Source organism: Vitis riparia, chromosome 16 (assembly GCF_004353265.1).
Source record: "Vitis riparia cultivar Riparia Gloire de Montpellier isolate 1030 chromosome 16, EGFV_Vit.rip_1.0, whole genome shotgun sequence".
Classification (NCBI taxonomy): domain Eukaryota; kingdom Viridiplantae; phylum Streptophyta; class Magnoliopsida; order Vitales; family Vitaceae; genus Vitis; species Vitis riparia.
In genome coordinates this window covers 3,424,397-3,444,272 of record NC_048446.1, presented here as the reverse complement: position 1 = coordinate 3,444,272, position 19,876 = coordinate 3,424,397, and the positions used below count along the sequence as shown (strand labels likewise).

Genomic DNA, 19,876 nt, shown 5'->3' with positions numbered 1-19,876 from the left:
GAGACATGAATCAAATATTCTCAACCACCACAAGAGTGAACAAACATACTTATGAGAGACATGAATCAAATATTCTCAAATATGTACCAATTGATCATAAGTATGTTGTTCAATTCATACTTATGGGTTGTGAACAAACACTCCAAGTAACAAGGAATTTGGACAATCATATCTCATTGTAAACAGATCACTACCATTTACATGATTTCTATATAATGTAACCTATGGACAAAAAATGTTATATTAACACATTATTAATAATCATACTCATAAATTTGTATGAAAGAATAAAACATTTTTTAGAAATAATATGACTGATTGGCTTTGTAGGGTAATCATTTCTATTAGTTATTACTATCAATCTCAAAACCGGCTAAAAAAAAAATCATTTATTACGAGCATAAGTACGAGGCTAAACAAAAGGTGATTATGCTATAGTTCAATAAAACAATAATGCGACCACATAAACAAATGGGCATGGAGAGTTGGATATGCTTCCTGATAAAAATTGTATTCAACAACTAGAAATATTCGGTACTTTGAACTATGGATTGATATACATGAAAATTACATACAAAGAATTACTTACAGGACTCAACTGTGTTGCCATAGCTGATTAGAAGAAACCAAGCTAATAAGATCGAGGTTTGAGTGTACATAGTTGGAATTCAAGCTTCTGAGACCTTGTTGATGATAAGAGATGCATAGTTAGCAATTGTTGATTCTGGGGATTGTCGAAGCCTTCCAATTACAGGGAACAGCTCAGATGATCGGATAAACTGCCTGCATGGCTGATGGGAGGACATCTTTGCCAAAGAAAAGAGAGCTATCTTTAGAGGCGACTCGTTAATGGCATCTTTTCTAGTTGGGTTCAGGGCCACTGCAGAACAGTCAGCTACCAGCTTAAGTAAAGCCTGCAATGGAAAAAAAAAGTCATTTAAATAGTAACCCATTGATTCTAGTAATGGCCTTTAATGGCAAGTCCTTTAGATTCGCTGTATTGTACCTTTTTCTTTACTATCACAGAAAGTATAAAGCAAACTAGAAATGACGACAAGGAAAACAAGGAAAGAAAAAACAAATGAAAATAACAATTAAGTTTATTTTTCTACCATGTTTCTCCAATGTTATTCCTCTTTTACATAAAAATAGAGATTTTAAAAAATGCATAATTTATTAATAATTGCCATCATATTTTATTTTTCTTCATATTTGCATGGCAAAGCAAATAAGAGAATTTGAGATTTCTTTTTATTTTTTATTTTTTATTAGTACTTCAAGATTAACTTGTTAAAGTGCTGTACATAAAGAGGCAAATCACAAACTACATATGAACAATAGTAGGAGAGCCTTGAGACTTCCAGTTAACCATAATAGCTTAAGCTGCTAACAATTGGATCCACAATGTATAACAGGCTAATGGTAACAAAGAAGTGGTGAGCTAATTATTCAGGATTGAGGGAATAGGTGCGTTTTGTGGAAATAAAAATGACAAATGCGGTACATTCAAAGAATATTAGCATCAAACACTCCTCTAGAAGAAACTATAAGATTATGATCATGGGGTGTGGGGAACCTAACAACTTTAAGTTCTTAGATTAATTTTGACAACTCAACAGTTACAAATATATATTAAAAAAAGCTTGAATTTAAGGGTATATACAACATTTTCAAGACATTAAGGATCTCATATTCTAATTTTGAAGAACACAACTTGCTTTGGGTTCTCACTTTACTATTTAAGTAGCCCTTGTACTCCTGGCATACCCTTCTTACCTCGGAAAGCAACTCACATACAAACCATAGCAGGACAAAACATTAAAATACACACACACAAGAAGAAGAAGAAGAAGAAACCAAAACAAAGCAAAATAAGTAATGCAGCATGTCCACAAACCTGCAAGGCTCCTTTGGACACGATATCTTCACAGAGCTTGTTAGAGTTGCGAACAAGATTACTTAATGCACCTGCTGCATTTGCTTTGGTCTTGTCTTCCTCAGCTGAAAGTAGAAGATTTGCTAGTTGAGGAATGGATCTCTTGAGCTCTTCATACAAATTGTCATTATGGTAGGCAGCATTGCCAATCTGGAAAGGGTGAAGAAGAGAGACAGTATAGGTAAGCAGCTATATTTTCACACATTTATTTTTTTCCCAGGGTCAATATAAAAAATTTTCTTATTGAAACACCAGGGAACAGATAGCAATATTCTAACAGATTAAGCATAAATGTAATATTATATGGAAAAGGAACATTTCTTACTGCAAAACAAGCGAATTTCCTTGTTCTTTTGTCTGGATCAGCACACCGATCAATTAGAAGACTGATGATATGATGCCTAGCCTGGAGAATCAGATAAAAATATAAGAAAACACACAATAGGTCCACCATTCCAAGGTATTTAATTAATAGAATAATTACATAATTATTAATCCTTGCCTATCAAAATAATAATAATTATTGATCCTCATTCAGGTTTTTAGCTCAAACTTCATCAAAATATTTTGGTCAGCCAGAAGCAGAATAATTTGCAGATGGTGATATTCTAAACAAACAGTTATAGGGTCCAGAATATAGTGAAGGAGCCTACTGTTATTACTTACCAGTGAACCATAGAAATAGGAACTGTGCCGACACATGTTGCCTATAGCACTACAAGCTTTTGCACGTACATTGGGATCTTCATGAGTAAGAAACTCCCTCAAGAACTCTAATATGCAGGCCCCATTTATATATTCATAGAAAGCCTGCATCAGCAAATGATACAAAGTTAGACAACTTTTTAAGAGGGGCTTGAGCCCTTCCAAGAAATAACATTTTGTTCATTTCCCGTGAGGATGAGAAGCCAGTTTCCCATTTCATAAGAAGCATAGGAATTGAGTCAATTATTTTACATTTGCGGTTAGGGTTTGTGCTGTACAATCATATGAGTCTCAGAGAAAAATTTAATAGAAAGTAAAAAACAAAAGAAGACATAGGGAAAGATGATCTCTTGGAAGCATTTACAAAAAATGTCTTTTTGAGAGGCCTTAAATTTTGTAAATTTCCAGAAATGGTTATAGAGAAAGTTGGAAAGAAATTGAAAAAAAAGGGAAAGTGTTTTGGTAAAGGGCTATCTTTGTGGTTCTATGTCTAGTTTCTTTAGGATAAGGGGAAGTCTTTGGAGGCATTAAATGGTGTTCCCACCATCCCATGCCTCTATGGAGTCTGTTCTTAATGTCTTTCTGAGTATATTTTTTAGTCTCATTATGCTTGATTGTAGACAGGTGTGGGAATTGATAGGAGCAAGCCTGGGCTTGTCACTAAGTGGACACTTTCCTCCGTATGTGTCTTAGACTCAATTTTGATGCCTGTTCATCAGGACAAACAGATAAGGATAGGTGGTGCTTCCAGAGATTATAGTGGTGGAACGGTCTGAGTTTCTTCAAGTCATGTGGCTTTGCTTTGGCTATTGAGGTGAGGATCCCAGCTTTATCAGAAGATCAAACTCAAGGGTTTTATTTAGGCACCCATATATAAGGGCATCCAGTAATCATCTCTGGGTGTTTCAGGGAAGAAAGGACCTTGGGAATTGGATGTTCTATTCCTAAGATTTTTAACATTTCAAAAACCTTGAGTTGTTCCTTCCCTTTGAGACTGTGTAGGCCAACCAAGTGTTAGATAATTTGGCCAAGCAAAGAGCCTCTAAAGCTGAAGGTTGTCTTGAGGATGCCTTTCTTCCCTGAGTTTTGTTTTTCTTTTATGGTCATAGTGCTTATTTTGGTTTCTTTTTGTTTATTGTTTCTTTAGTTTTCAAGAAAAAGGGGAACTTCAGTTGACCATTAGTATTTCCATATGCAGAAAGAAATATTTCAGGAATATAGAATCTGACCTTATCCATACGAGCTAGATCAGAAATTATCATCAGAACATCCAAAGTGACCTCTCTAGGGCATGAACAATCAAGCAAGCGTCTCATTCCTTTTGGGTCCAACAAGCCTTTGCCCACAAGTTGAACTGCAAGAAGACGATGGCTTGCCATTTTTGCAAGAAAAGCAACAGGCCTTCCCATATCTTTTAGCTCCATATACTCCAAGCACCGCAGAATAATTCCAGGCACTCCCACCTGTAAAATTCAGAAGAAACAGAGTGAAAAAGACAATTAGATTTCTCATTATTAAGATGCAGCATTTTAGCATGCTGAACTATGACACACTCTTACATATGCACTTTACATGACATTTTTTTTTAGCCCAAAGTGCTAAAAGTGTTATTTCTTTTTTTTAAAAATATCTCTTTTAGAGGACAGAGAAATCACTTGAAGTGGTTTTTTTCTTAAGCCATAAGAACAGCATCTTGTCAACCCAAAACTATTATAAGACATACCCTTTTGCACATATTTTAACAAAAGCACACCTTGCCTGATAACACCCAAAGAAGAAGCAGGCATCAAAATAACCCCCAATCCCCAGCCCAATGAAGAACAGAAGAACTAACCTCCATAAGAATTTTAATATACTTTCCCATGTCATCCTCAATTGCTTTCACCATGTCCTTGTCTTCCACACACACTCTCCCACCAGGTGAACCCATGTTTAAAAGAAAACCACTGTTTACAGAAGCAGTGGCAGATGGCAAACCTGGAGCATTCTGTACTGCGACAAAAGGAAATGCTAAGAGATCAATCACTGCATTTATTACATCTCTGACCCCATCCTTCCCTCCACCAGGACCACCCCAGACCCTTACAAGCTTGAGATGTACATCAGATATCAAGCAAGAGATGAGCTTGATGTGTTCATTCCGAACCAAAGTCTGACGAAAAGTTAAAGCTCCACCTGAAAGGCAATGACATATTGAAGAAACTGTCCACACAACTCCCACAGATGAGAGCCCTACTCGATCTATTGTGCTGTCAATTCCTTGAGGACAAGCCTTTGAATGGTTGTTATACAACAAATTAATAAGAAGCTGAGGGATGCCACTTGCACAAAGCTGTTGAACAGCTAATGCTCCTCCCCACTTCAACCTCGATTCTAATAAACCAACACATCCATCCCTAAGGCCATGCCAATATGATAGCATGCCATTTGGGATGGTGGAACCCAGTTCATTTTCATCCCCTGATATAATCTTGAGGTGGTCGCAAAGTGTGGCAGTACGAGGGATCAGTGGCACTGCAATTTCAGAGATGGAGGACTCAATAGAAACTCCAGTTTCAAGGGAAAGAATAGATGCAAGAGCCAGCATGGCTGATGCACAATGAGGTTGAAGTGAAGTTTTCATCCTCTCATCAGAAGAAAAATGGTGGGCAAGGAGTGAAAGTCTGGAACTCTGCTTTTTTGAATTAGTTGTGAGCATAAATAAAGCAGAATTTCTCCCAGATGACTTTAAACACTGGGCAACAGTCGCAATGATAAGACATGAATGTAGAACCAGGCCACATGGATTGGTTATCTTGCCCTTCAAGTTATTTGTTTCGCCAGTTTGTGCATCTTTGTTTGAACATGAAGCACAAAAAGATAATATGGAGAATATCTCCGAAAGAATAGTACCATCTCCTCCACCACTAACAATAGTAGTAACAGGTAGAGAACTTCGAAGGCCACAAAGAACACTTGGAACAATTCCACTATGCAGGCAGCATCTCAACATTAGCTGAAACAATAAAAAGAAATACATTATCCCCTAAAAATGGCAAACTAGAAATATACCATCAAAGCATAATAAACAAAAAAGCCTAGAGAGCATTGCAACAGTGCTAGTGAATGCTGACTTCTTTCCAAAATAATGAATTAGAAAAAGCCCCAAGGGAAACATTTTGTTTTTAACTGAGAAGAACAGCTTAACGCTTATAATAAACCTAGCTAATTGGAACTTCATCAAGTAAAATATTTGGGAGATGTAGAATAAGAATTTGGATTATTTAAAAAAAAACTCAGTTTCTTTGGTCCTCTTCCCCAGGTTTTTCTCTAAGCAGAAAACTCTTAATATCATTATCTTCTATTTCTTTGGGATATCTACACCTATTTTATAACAAAAAAACACAGTTATTAGGCTCCATTTTTTCATAGCAAAAATCATGGAATTGTTTCTATGCCAATGTGATTACAGGCAAGTTTGAATCACAAATTTACACAATTTCTGTCTAACTCCTTAAGAAAATGAACTTTCAACTATAGTATGATTACCAATTTGAAGATATTATGAACAATGTTACCAACAAAAAAATTATTCTGCAAAAGCTTAACCCTCTAAAATAGAAATCCTAATCAAGAATTGATTTTCATAGTAATAAATACAGCCTAAGAGGTAAAAAAACAAAATTAAATCAAAACCATTATGTTATGCCTCTAAACCTGCTCAACCAAACTGCAAAGGTTTTAAATTTTGAGACAAACAAATCAAGACTTGCATATAGAACAGGAACCCAATTAGCAAGTCACCTAGTTAAGTCAACCTAGATTCAGTTGGTAAAAGATGTTTCGCATGTATAAAATGTGTAAAAGATGCCAAGATAATGGGATGAGAGATGTACCTGGATACCAGCAGAAAGTGGGGCTTCAAGTCGTTGATGAAGACAATAGTAGATAGCAACCTGTATGTCTTTGGACCGGAGGAATGCTCTTGTCACCACATCAACAATTTTTGCTGATTCTATCCCAACCAATGAACCTCGGTCTTGTTCCCTATTGTCAATTTGGAGTGACGAGTGGCTCCACAAAGTGTTTAGTGGAAATGAATATACATTTTCTTTCACAAAGAGAATTTCCAATGCATCTATTAGAGACCAAATAGCCCTGCATGCTTCACAAGCAGCACGCAATAAATGTGAAGAACCAGATAAGAGACTTAAGCCTGCATTTTCCAAACATTGACACAAATGATCCACTAAACCAGAAGTTTTGGCATGGTCCAAAATCCGATTTAGGATTTCATTCACCCTGGAAGGAGAAGAAGCTGCATCAGGAACCAACGTTGGAGCACATGCTTTAAGACCCTGAGCTACATGAGATAACATGGTTGCAATGCAAGCATTGCACTCATACAGAATTCTTCCTGAAGCATCTTCATTGCAGCCAACAACCTACAGATTTTATACAATAAGAGAGCTGAAAGCAGGTGCACAAATTGTTGAAGACATCAACAAACAACATGGAAAGAGAATGACCTGGGAAAAGATTTCAACCAAGGAAACCCAGTGCCGGAAATATGAACTCCCAATGCCACTTCCACTATTATCTACCAACATTTTGATAATTGAGAAGCTCTGCAAAAATAAACTTAAACTTTAATAACCATTATTAATCATCAAACGGAAGAAGGATGGTCGCAAAGTAAAACAATTGGCAATTGCAGACCAACTCAACTCTGGAATAAGTTTTGGAGCAATTATTGCTAAGGTCAGGAAGCCAAAAGAAAAAATATAAAAAATAGGTTCAGCAATTATGCCAGCAGAGAAACAAAATGAAAAAACCTATCCAAGTGGTATGTTTATTAGGAAGGGGGAAGCAAAGTTGTGGGTGAAGCATGTCGCGAACATGAAATTTTTAGAAAGTCTGCAATGAGATTAGTACGTACAGAAGTATTCACAAACTTCCCCAAGTATTGCTTAATAAGTGACAAGATAACACTATAAAATCCTGAAATTTTGCTTAAAAGTTCAGGACTCCAAATCTGGAGAATTTCATCACAATTTGTGTCACACAACTCTATATACTGAAACTCCAATCCAAGCATCATGAGTGCAGCCAGAAATTCCTTCATGAAAATCAGCAGTATTATACCTTTGCTATTAAGTCATTAGCTTCAGATGATTTCACATTAACTGCAGCAGCAGTAAATCCAAGAACTTCAAAGATTATTTCATCAAGTAGTCCACTAGAATGGATAGCACCTGCTGCAACTAGGTTTGAAAGAATTTTAAGTGACTGGCTTGAACTAAACATGTCTTGATCCCTGTACAAGTTTGACAAGCAATTAAAACTTGCAAATAGAACATCAATTGCTATCTATTTATGTTTGAGCTTATATAGTAATGATCCGAGTGAAAACATTCCTACAGCATTGCAATGAAGTGGAATATAATAGCATAAAGTAGTGGCAGGAGATAACCAAGGACAAAAAATTCCCCAGTACATAGAACTTTTTTTGTAAAAATATTTTCTCTGGCAAAGGTAAAAGGATCAGCATTTAGAACATCCTCCAGTTAGCAAGTAAATAATAACTCATTGTTTTTCCCTTAAATATTAAGCAATTATAAATTCAATAATTATAAAATACCTCCAGTGAGCATTTGGATAAGACATGTAAAAAATCATTATATTGCCATGTATCATTGTATTCGAAGACACAACTCCACTCATTTTTTTCCGACTTATATCTTGTATTCAGTCTTTTACTGAGGGTTGGGCAGTAGACTAACACCCTAGATTCAGCCATGGGATTAGAAACAGAAGTTTTCAAATGTGTTATTTGGATGAGACATGTAAATAATCATTCTTTTGCCATGTATCACCACATTTAAAAACACCACTCCACTCCACTCATTTTTCTCTGGCTTATCTCCTGTATTCAGTCTTTTACTGAGGGTTGAGCAGTAGACTTACACCCTAGCTTCAGCCTTGGGATTAGACACAGAAGCTTTCAAATGTGCCTGGGAATGTATTTTCAGTATTTCACATTGGTTTTTCTTTTATATCATATGATTGAGGCAATTTAGCCTCATAGGAAACTGATGAGGATAGGCATTAGTTTTAGTAGGAATTAGATCGGGATTAGTATTTATTGGAGTAAAATTAGGAGTAGTTAATTAAGTTATAGGGGAATTAGAATTAAAGTTATAATGGGTTTTTAAAATCCTAATTCATTTTGGATTTCTTAGAGAAGCCTATAAATAAGGCTAATTAATGTAAACCAAAGTAATTGATTGATTGGTAATTAAATAATATTAGTTTTTTTGCATGCAATTCTCAATGGTGAGACTCCATTGATTTTTCTTCTAGGTGAGTCTCCTAGAAGGCCTTAGTGAAACTCTAAGGTTTCTATTTCTTCTTCTTCATCTTTGTATCTTCTTTTTCTATATTTTTTTTCTTTTATTTTTCTCTACCATAAACTTTATCCCTTGTTCCTCTCCTTAAACCTTAAAAAATAAAAACCTTAGCCCAACTATTTAATTGTAGGCAGCCATCCTAGGATTATCCTACATCATAAACATTTTATTTTGAGTTTGAGTGTGAGGGCATGAGAAATTATTGGTATTCTCCATTACCTTGTTCCTATGATTTATGACAGAGGCCTTTAGTTGGTCAGCATCTTCAGGGTGACCCCTAAGAATACTGGTTCCATGAAAACTTCTTCATCAAAGGTGTCAAAAGGCGATAACAAGTAAAGTTTTTGGAAGGTGTGCTATGCTTGCAATTTGGGTATATGGTTAAAGTGCAAGGATTTTAAGTCCCTTTTCTAACTCTCTTGGGTGTTTGACACCGAGTTCTATAATCTCCTTGGATAAAAAAACTGCTTGCTTCAGTGATCAAAGAAAATAGGAAATTATTTGTCTTTGGTCTCCTCCCTTTGTTAGTTTGAAGTGGAATTTTGATGGCTACACCTCATTAGAGTCCAAGATAGTTGGGCATTAGGATGATTGTTGCTCTTTTCCAAACCAACTGGCATTGGGATGTTACTCTTTTCCTCGTTGTATCTCGTCTTCCCTCAGTCTAGTACCTTTATTAGCAAAATTTCACTTCTTAAGGAAAGAAATTATTTGAACCTTAATTTTCTAACAGTGTGTACTCATATTTCACATTAAAAATTAGACATATAGTCAAACCATGTTCAGTAGTTTCTTTTTAATTTGACTGTTCTTCATAGAATGTGATCTAGTTTTCAAGATAGAAAGGGACCATTAAAGAAAACAGGAACCATGATAAAAAAACCTGACCTCATTTAATGAAATCTAAAAAGGGATCCTGACTCAACTCAAAGACAAACTGATAAGATTTAAATTTGATGCTAACAACAACAACAACAACAAAATGATTTATTATCAATGCAACAAACAAATGAATAATTTAGATAGCTTGTCTAATTATGTGTGTATTATGGTCATGTGTGCTTGTGTGCGTGCATTTATCGCATTGAAAGTTCACCACGATTCCTAACCTGTGGTAGAATTTAATATCCACAATAAATAAGGACCCCTTAGACCATTATTTAGGATGCAACTTTACCTGCCAGAGTTTTGGGACTCCTTAGACCATTTTTTTAGTGGAAGCAATATAAATGCTAATGCTTCATTGTCTTGACCAATAATTTTTGCACCTTTGACCGTGCGAGAGTTATTTTCTAATTTGTCTAATGTCTGGCAACCTGAACAAAGGAAAACTTAGATAAGTTTACAAGCACTACAAAGTAATAAATGAAATTATCTATTAAATTTTTCAAAGAATTTAAAAAGAAAAAAATAACCTAAAGTAAACATGGAAATTGCTTATTAAATTTCCTTTTCATAAAACCCTCTCTTTTCTATTAGTAGGTGATACTATTCACAAAATTTATTTTCTTTGCCTGGACAATTCATATAACATGCAACATGATAAAATCATCAAACATAACAATGAAGTCAAGATACAAAATGTAATGAAAAATATTTATACAAATCTAAAAACCAGATAAAAGGAAAAATGAAAAAAAAAAAGAAAAAAATATATATCAATAAAACAAGAGGCAAGCAAGGCATAGGAGGGGAAACAAATCCATTTATTTATTTATTTTCAAGATATCAAAAGGTTGTAAGATTGGAAATAACCTAGTCCTTCCATATGAAAAGAAAATTACAAACTTAAACAACATTTGAAGATTAAGCAAATAGATGTAGAGGCCATAAGCACTCCATTAGCGACTAAATGCATTAATCAAGGAGCCATGATTTCTAGGACCTTTAGGATTTAATTTTTTTCATAAATAATTTATAAGAAAATAAAAAAAGACATGAGCAAGTATTCAAGTACATATTGAAAAAAAGCCCATAATCATATTATTGAAGAAAGAGAACATCAAAAGAAACAAATTGGGGTTCCCTAGGAAAACAAAAACCCCATTTGTTTTAAAGTGGGAAGCTCCGTATGGCGAAAAGATCTCCTATCATGCCCCTTCCAAATACTGCACTAGTCTTCATAGAGCTTAAAACTGTTCAAGACTACTTCATGAATTTTAATAAAAAAGTGTAACAAATAGGAAGGGATCTATAGTAAAATCATCCATCAGCATTCCTTTTTGTGACATAAGAGGTTATTGAGAAAATTAATATGATTGCACAACTACTGACAATCCTATCCTCACACCTTCAACAATCAAGCCTCATGTATTCAGTTGCAAGTCTAACAAATACAAATTTGGTAACAAGAGGATTTGTTAAAGTTATAACATAATTGACCTGACTGATTAACATCATTAGGACTGCCAAATCCCGGGAACTCCTCATGTGGTGAAGAATTGACTGTAGCAGAGTTAGGACTACATGATTGAGCACCAGCTTGAATTTTTGAAGCATTATTGCTCTCAAAAGCAGCAGGTGAATGGCTTCTATCTACAAAAACATAATATATAATAGTCAAAGCCACTAGAATCTACATGTCTGAAGCATAAAGTGGAGGCCTTACTCTCAGGACTTGGAACAGTAGAACCAGTTGAAGCCTGGATGATGTTTCCTTCACCCCTCCATGCTGCATCACAGCCCCTGGCTGCAGCAGTTGCAGCGCGCATTTCCTGGTAATTGTTTACCATGTGCAAAAACCTCAACAATTACTATTATTAAGAATTTAACAAACACATGTGAAAATATATCCTTATGTGAAATATAGGAACCAAAATTGTGTATGCCAGATGGTAGAGCACGGATGGGCTCAATCTAACTTCTACAGGGAAACAATGTAAAACATAAAATAATATTACCCTGGCCTCCAGTTCATCTGACGTTTCTTCAACAAATGGGTGTTCCAAAAGTGCAGGCCAGGTTAATCTATTTTGAGGTACCTGATTCCCATGTACTTAAGAACCAAGTTAGCAATCAATCACTGAAAATGAAGGTTAAAAATAAGCATCAAAATGGGGTATTAAATATTTGCAAAAGACAACCTTATTGAGCAATCCTTTTAGAAAGCTTCTGAAATTTGCACTCATGTTGTCAGGATATTTAACTGGATCCTGGAAAATCAAATGTGACATCAACTTGTATTTTCTGCAGTATATTTTAATGCGCAAACCTACAGAACTAAAATATGGAGTTTGAGAAAATGTACCTTAATGATGTGCCGGATGAGTGCATATACTGAATTTGTATAAAAGGGAGGCTGACCAACAAACAATTCATACCTGTTATGTACATGGTCAACTAGTTTCAGTTCAAGAAGATCAAGAAAAAAAAGCAATAAGATGCAAATGAAGGAGGAAAAGGGATAATACTCAGTAAGAATGAATTCTGAATTGAATAGATAATGGTCAGTGGTGATTAATATAATTTTCTTATTCTAATTTTGTTCTCTTGGGAAATGAAAAATGTGGCAGCAAAAAATGTTTCAAAAAATATTTAACCTGACTGTCCCAACTAATATCCGCTAGATGCTCTCCTAATAATATAAAAACTTCCCCAAGTTCTGAGCACATCTCCAAGTGCCACCCATCTTATCTATGACCCAACTAATCACCAAAGACTCATCCCCTTCAATTTGGAAACACCTTGAACCTAAAGCCTTTTCCTCATGCATATCTCAAGAAGAGCACAAATAAGAATATCAGTGGTAACAACAAGCCTACTGGCTTAGGGAAAGCAATATTAGTGTCTCCACTTTTCACAAGGTTGCTCCAATCCCTTTTTTTTTTTCCAAATTTACTGGCAAACAACCATCAAAGTGTAATTGAAAAAAAAAAATACAAAAGAAGAAAGTTTACAGGTGACCTCAATGCCAGCATCCCTCTTACAATCATAAACTGCAAGTCGATCTATTAACATACTCCTGAGGCACCTTTGAATGCTTTGGGGACAGAAGCAACAGGAGGCTAAGATGCATATCTATCCAGAATGCATCTAGTGAATCTATGAGAGGAAAATTCTTGCATTTCTTTTTGTTCAAATTGCCCAAAACAAGTAAAATGGCAGTAATGGCACTATACCACAAAATCCTGCATCTCTCTTCTACCCAAATTTTCAAAGGAAATCTTCATCATACTACAGATCTTAGAAAGATAAGTAATCTGCAGACGAACAAGAAGAGAGGGCATATAGAATTAACTTGTCAGCTGTCTCAGCATTATCCTTACTACTAATAATTTAAACGCCTGGTCTAAATGCTTTGTAAGACTATCTTGAAGACTTTCATTAGTATTCACCTTTACGATCCACTAAGTTGGGACCTTAACTTTAGGGGAAACTTCCACTCTTAACCAATTTAGTTTAGAGCATTGTGCTCAAAACATGAAGAAAAAAATCTGAATAACAAAAATCAACTGGATTTCTTTATATGTTATGCAATTTACAGCATATTCAGCTGAATCAGGCAGCAATGGAAATTGAATAGTGAAAACAACTGAAGTTCAAACATATATTATGCCACCGCATCATATATTCAGATTCAACCATTCAAATAAAGGTACAAAATAGTAAAGAATTTGTTTTGTACATTGTCTATAAAAGAATAATCATATGTTGACAAAACACATGCTTCACAAAGTAATCCAAGAGATCTTTAACACCACAGTAGCTTGAAGCCATTGTGGAAAACTGGAAAGGAAGGCCTTTTCATCATCCTATGCCTTCATACAGTCACTTGCTTAAGCGCAAAAGATCATGCGTGGTTGTATGCCTCTAATCTTGGTCAATGGGACAGAGTATGGGTCCAGAAGTTTTACCCTCCTAGGAACACTTCTTAGAGCTCTAACAGAAACTAAGCACTCTGAGATACCATTACATGTAGAAGCTAAGTACTCCCAGATACTGTTAAATGCTACAATTGGTTACTGAAAAATTAATTAAGCATTGAAATCATTACAGTATAGAATTTCAACTATTAGCCTGATGAACATTGTTGGCCTGTAACCTAACAATTTAAGCATTTAGGTCACTAGGAGCTTAACATGGCCTTGGAGCTCAGGTTTTCTAGAGGTCTCAAGTTCAAGACTCTCTGATTATTTATGGTCCTATTATTTTTCTGTGATTTGTGATCCCTTGTTTACTTCTCCATCTGCAGCTAATGGGCCATAAATGATGGAAGGTGTTAGCCTCAGAAACATCAAACAGAAAGAAATAAACCAGAAACTCAAAACTTTGAAATAATTGATTGGTTTAAAAACTTTTTGGACTTTAGTAATTCAACTGAAAAAGATTCAAATGCAAACACAACATGAGATGAAAATCTGTTTTTTTAGAAATAAATCAATCTGAATTCAAATCAGGGACATTTACATACAAGATAACTCCAAGAGACCACAAATCAGCAGTGTGGTTGTAGGGTTGCTCCCGTACCAGCTCTGGGGCCATATACAAAGGAGTACCTGAAAATATTAATCAAAGCATGATTGAGTGATAGGCAGAGTCAGAAATTTCTAACTAATTTTCTATGGCTCAGTGATAACAGTTTCAAACTAAAAAGGCAAACTATACTGATAGCATTGAGATGAGCCAAACCTTTTATGGATCGTAAAACAACCGTATTTGTGGACATTGCACGTGCAAATCCGAAGTCACAAAGCTGTGACAAATAGAAATGAACATGCATGTTACAGGTAGATATTGTGTTTCTTGACAAAAAACAGAAATATAGATAATCTTCAGCAATAAATATAACAGGTTACAAATTTTCTTAACATGGAAATTTTTAATGTTTGGAACAAAATCATGCTATCAAACAACCCCTTAGCCAAGGATCACCTTAAACCTCAGAGAACCGAACTTCATAAAGAAAACATTTTGTACAAGTTTTACATTGGGCCCTTTAGCCCAATGACCCCAGTGCAAACTGGGAGTTTAACCACTGAGTGCATTAAGGGTGCAATGTTAGGTGTATGTTCTTGTACTAAATTCTTAACAATATCAAAAAAGTAGATTCTGCAGAAGTTTAAAATATTTCTTTCACAAAATTAACTTGTCACTAAACCTGCATAAAAGATCATTATGCTAAATATTTAAAGGATTAAAGTAGGTATCAATAACTTCAATGAGGAAAAGAAAACTAAGCCTTGCTCATCAGTTCATCATATTCATACAAACTGTAAGTAGTCAGCATAAACAGGAAAACCTTTTATCTAACAAGGGAAAAGTAAGGAAATAAAGCTACTTGGATTGCATATACAACAATGAAACATGCGCATGTTATCTAACCATTCAACCTTAACAATAGAACCGGCACCAATGAGAATATTTTGTGGCTTCATATCTCGATGTATGATACGGTTGGAGTGCAAGTAGTGCAATGCTCTCACCTGAAATATTCAACATCAGGAAATTCTAATAAAAAGATATAAAAACATAATGTATGAAAATAGAAATTATAACCCCGCACATTGCAACATTAAACAATTGAATATGATTAGTATTTGAAATGAGAGCAATATTCCAGGAGGAAACTTAGGAAAGTACCAACTGCTTTGCAATTGCTTGAACTTGTTCTTCAGGAAGGCACTTATCATCCTCAAGAATCTCAAAGAGTTCTCCCTGCATATGGAAAATTTTCATTAACTACCCATGCATCTAAACTATGGTCAAAATAACCAAGCATATTTTGTGTTAGGATGCATCTCTGAAACATTCTTTCTGCTGCATAGATACACATGGAATGAATTTGCATGTGTAAGTACAAAACAGAGAAGAGAGAGAGAGAGAGAAAAGCTAATTACTTGTGCAAATTCTGTGACAACGCAGAACTCTTGAGGGGTCTCAAAGGAGTCGAGCATTTCAATGATATTTTCATGTTTCAGCTTCCTCAAAATCTGCAACATTTAGATAAACCATTCATCAAATCATCTGAAAAACAATTAAAAAATTCATTAGAAGTGTTGGAATTTCAAATAAAAACTGATTACACTTTATCATTCAGAAAGATGATATGTAAACATTAAAACTGTACATATCTTTACAATCTAGTGACAAGACAGGAGCGATGTTCATATTTAGTATGCACAGGCAATATCACCCCTTCCAAATACCCTTTGTATTAATTGTAGTAAAGTTCCAAAATTCAAGGGTAAAATAGGAATTTTATAAACAAATGAAACCATGTGTCTCACAAATCTTCCCAAAAGTTCGCTTAAACTTATTCCCCACAACCTCTAATATTGCTAAGTTTAAAAAGCAGGACATAGAATGATGTTTCATAAAATTTTACTTAACTCCTCCATAAAAAATGAAATACAAAACAACCAAAGTTGAATTTATTTTCATTGTAGCAGGGTCTTTACATTTGGCAAGACATCTGCTAATAGATAAAAAGGTGATTCATGTCAGTAGCTCGGAACTAATACTGGTGAAGAACAAATAATGGAAGTATTAGAATATGTCATGACATGATCAGCTCATAACTCTTATTTAAAATTCAGCCATGTAAATCTAAACAAATAGGTTACAAGAACAGACAAAATCCAGAATAAGGAGCCACATACTCATTAATATACCAATGATGAGAACAAAGGAAAGTCAACATGACACAAAGATAAAAAAAACATTCCCAAATGCAGAGCAAAAAGTGTTCAATCATATTCAGATTCATTTTCAACTGCCTGAATTAAATGCCTAATAAATATCATCAAACAGTATCATTAAGATTGGGAATAGTTAAATGTTTTCGCAAGGTTCAACAGGCCTAATTTCCATAGCTTTCTTGAAAATATAAAATATGTACAAGCAAGCAAGCGATGCCTATAATGTTGTTAAGAAATCGAGGAATACAAAAGAAAACATAAACCAAGAGATTTAAACAACTTCAATTTGTTGTTAAACATTGTGCTTTAAACAACATTGTAATACTGGAAACACCCAGAAGAAGGCTAAATTGATACTTTGATGAATTAAGTAGCCAAGTTGAGAGGGCCAACAAGCTGCTGACGAGAAAAATTGGAGTATGATTTAGTAAATTGCTTTTCAATCCCAAGATAGCAATTACCAACTCCAATCTGAAGCAAATTTTATAAATCCTAGAAAATTCCAAATTCAAATATGATTGGACATTTCCCTTTGGCAGAGCCAAATAATCAATTAGACTGCAATCTGAATTGGATACCCAAGCAACCAATAGTGTAGCATAACTTTGAAAAACTCTATTGAAAAAAATTATGGGCTTATTTGGAAACTGTTTTTGAAAACAGTTTTTTGTTTCTTAGAAACTTAAAAAAAAAAAAAAAAAAAGCCATGTTTAACAAACTTTTTACTGAGAACAGTTTTATTGAAAATTTGTTCTGAAAAAACTGTTGTTTTGGAGACAAATTTGAGATGTTTTGAAGTGTTTTTTCTAGAGTGTTCTAAAAAAGAACTGAAAATATGAAGAATATTTTAGGAGCTTTTATAAAGTAAATAAGTGCATAGTACCTCCATAAAGAGGTAGGCCAAAAAACCTATGTTCCATATTTTTGTTCCCACACATAATTTTGTTCCTGAGAACAATTAAGAATTGTTCTCCAAAACATTGCCAAACAAGCCCTATGTTCCTTTTTGTAAAATAAATAAGAAAAATCTTTCAGTAGCCCATTATCCATATCAACTGCTGATAATTACCTCAATTTCCTGTCTTAGATTCTGAATGTCCTTCTCACTTTTCCCATGCTTGAGAATAAATTTCATTGCAACGGTCTGAGATCAATTAAAACAGCACTAAGATAAGGATGAAGCAAGTCAAACCACCTCCAATTCACTCAAAAGGCAAGAGAAGGGAAATGCAACAAGTACCTGCCCTGTAAACTTCCGCCTTCCTTTGTATACCTTCCCAAAAGAACCTTCACCTACCAGCTCAATTACATGATAATTTTCGACACCCATCTTTTCAATCTATAAAAAGTAATTTTCTGACACATACTTAGTGGTGAAAGATCAAGCAACTATGACATTCAAATAATGTCTACAACTACATTTAAAAAAATATGAAAAGAACAACGACTTATACCTAAAATATCAACATCTGATATTAACTAGGAGCAAATCATAGGGTAAACAGATGTTTTATATGACAAAATGCTTTGCTGCTGAGAACATGATAAAATAAATAAATAAATGGAACTCCATCTCAAGACCAATAAAAATGCAGTAGCCTTGATACATCTAGATAGTGCACCTCAGTTAAATAAAAGGAAACTAGTGACCACACTCAAATTTAGCAGTTTATAAGACCAACAATCAGAGGATATAATCTACAACTTGAAGCTATCATTATCATTCTACCACTTTAGACATTAGCATTAAAGCAATTGTCCATGAAAACCAAACTCAATAATAATATCTTTCAGCCTATGTTGTCTGGGTTCCTCTCCTATAAACAATACCCAAATCAGTTTGAGATGATGAAATCACTAAAATCAGAAATTCATCCAAGTCGGCATATCATCAACTAAAATCCACATGCAAAAATCACAGTAGAATCACGTGTTTTCCGTTTGATGATAAGGAAATGGAAATAAAAAAGCTAAAAATAGCTCAAAGAAGGAACCCATTAAGCAGATTGTTAAACAAAACCCATCTAGAGAGAAATAACATAGAATTGTTAGGTGGGAAACAAAATGACAGGTAAATGCTGAAGATTCCTGGAAGAGTGAATCCATAGCTAAGCAATTGTAAAATTTTCCCGATTTGGTAGCAAAGAAAACAACGGGAGAAACATTAGAACCCATGTGGTGGCAAAGAAAAGAAAGAGGAAATTGCTTCAAACAGGTACGAAAAAGGCACCCATTCTTTAGCAACCATTTTCCTTCACTGTCCCCCGTTTTTTTCCCGAGATCCAAACAGATCTAAAACCCCACTTGCCAAAATTTCCCCCCAATTTCACGACAAACCCAGAAAAAACTTATAGCTCCCTGAGTACAAACAAGTGAAAAGATCAAGCCAATTCCTCACCTGAGAAAATCCGCACATAGATCAGCGTGGAAACCCTAAACCCTAATTGAGAGAACGAGATCTTTCCCCCTTGTTGAGAGAGAGAGATGAAGTATACAGCATGCAAATGCTATTGTGTTTTAAAAATTTTCCCGCTCACATGATTTCAAAGCTTATCATCAAACTCTTAATTCTATTTTCTTCGGGCCCCAAAATTTAAAATTATAACAATCGGGGGTCGGGTCGGGTCGGGTCACATCAATTTTGTTTTAATGTGTTTGAAGTTAGGATTTTAAGATTGGCAAATTATATTAAGGTCACCAAATTATTTTTCTCGTCTATTAATGTTTTTAGTTTATTTTAATAACCCGCACCCAATTGTGGCTATCATGATTTTAAAAATCATTTATATGGTTAAGAGGAATTTATACTTATATAACACTATAAACTTTTTTCTCATATCCAATGTGGAATATCATGATTACCTTTATGTATGTGTAATGATTCGCATCCAACCATGTCGATATTACCTATTCTGAATTTAAAGGGGCTCTAATGACTTTAAAACGCATTTACATGATTAAAAATAATTCATATTTATATAGTGTTAAAAATTTTATCCTCTATTCGATGTGAGGTGATAACATAATGTATTCAACCAACGTTGGTTCTAAGGTTAAGTTATGAATTCTCAATCCAATTCCAAGCCCATACGAGGGTTTCCATGAATTTTCAAACCAAAAACAAAATATTCCATTTAAATATTATAATTGTTTAAAATCCATAAAACAAAACAACATGTAAATAAAATCACAAAATGTATAATTAGTTC

General features: G+C 34.6%; 1 protein-coding gene across 1 annotated transcript; it reads right to left on the bottom strand.

The window, feature by feature from the left end:
• Positions 1-413: 413 nt before the first annotated feature.
• LOC117934158 (serine/threonine-protein kinase TIO) lies at positions 414-19,192 on the bottom strand. Its single transcript, XM_034855795.1, has 23 exons — positions 19,066-19,192; positions 17,908-18,006; positions 17,737-17,811; positions 15,867-15,959; positions 15,610-15,684; positions 15,360-15,452; positions 14,659-14,722; positions 14,441-14,525; positions 12,278-12,350; positions 12,114-12,182; positions 11,931-12,011; positions 11,639-11,744; positions 11,413-11,565; positions 10,208-10,346; positions 7,766-7,937; positions 7,150-7,248; positions 6,517-7,065; positions 4,476-5,636; positions 3,871-4,104; positions 2,603-2,746; positions 2,262-2,342; positions 1,898-2,086; positions 414-914 (listed from the first exon to the last, which is right to left on the bottom strand). Exons 1-23 carry the CDS (start codon positions 19,081-19,083, stop codon positions 669-671), a joined length of 4,098 nt encoding a protein of 1,365 aa, XP_034711686.1. The 5' UTR covers positions 19,084-19,192; the 3' UTR covers positions 414-668.
• Positions 19,193-19,876: the final 684 nt, after the last annotated feature.

Bases quoted from the DNA above. Each gene is read 5' to 3' on its own strand.
- LOC117934158 (XM_034855795.1), bottom strand. The intron at 14,723-15,359 runs GTTGAATGGTTA...TATTTGTCACAG, and splicing joins GTGCCGGTTCTATTGTTAAG to CTTTGTGACTTCGGATTTGC. The intron at 2,343-2,602 runs GTAAGTAATAAC...CTGATTCTCCAG, and splicing joins CCTATTTCTATGGTTCACTG to GCTAGGCATCATATCATCAG.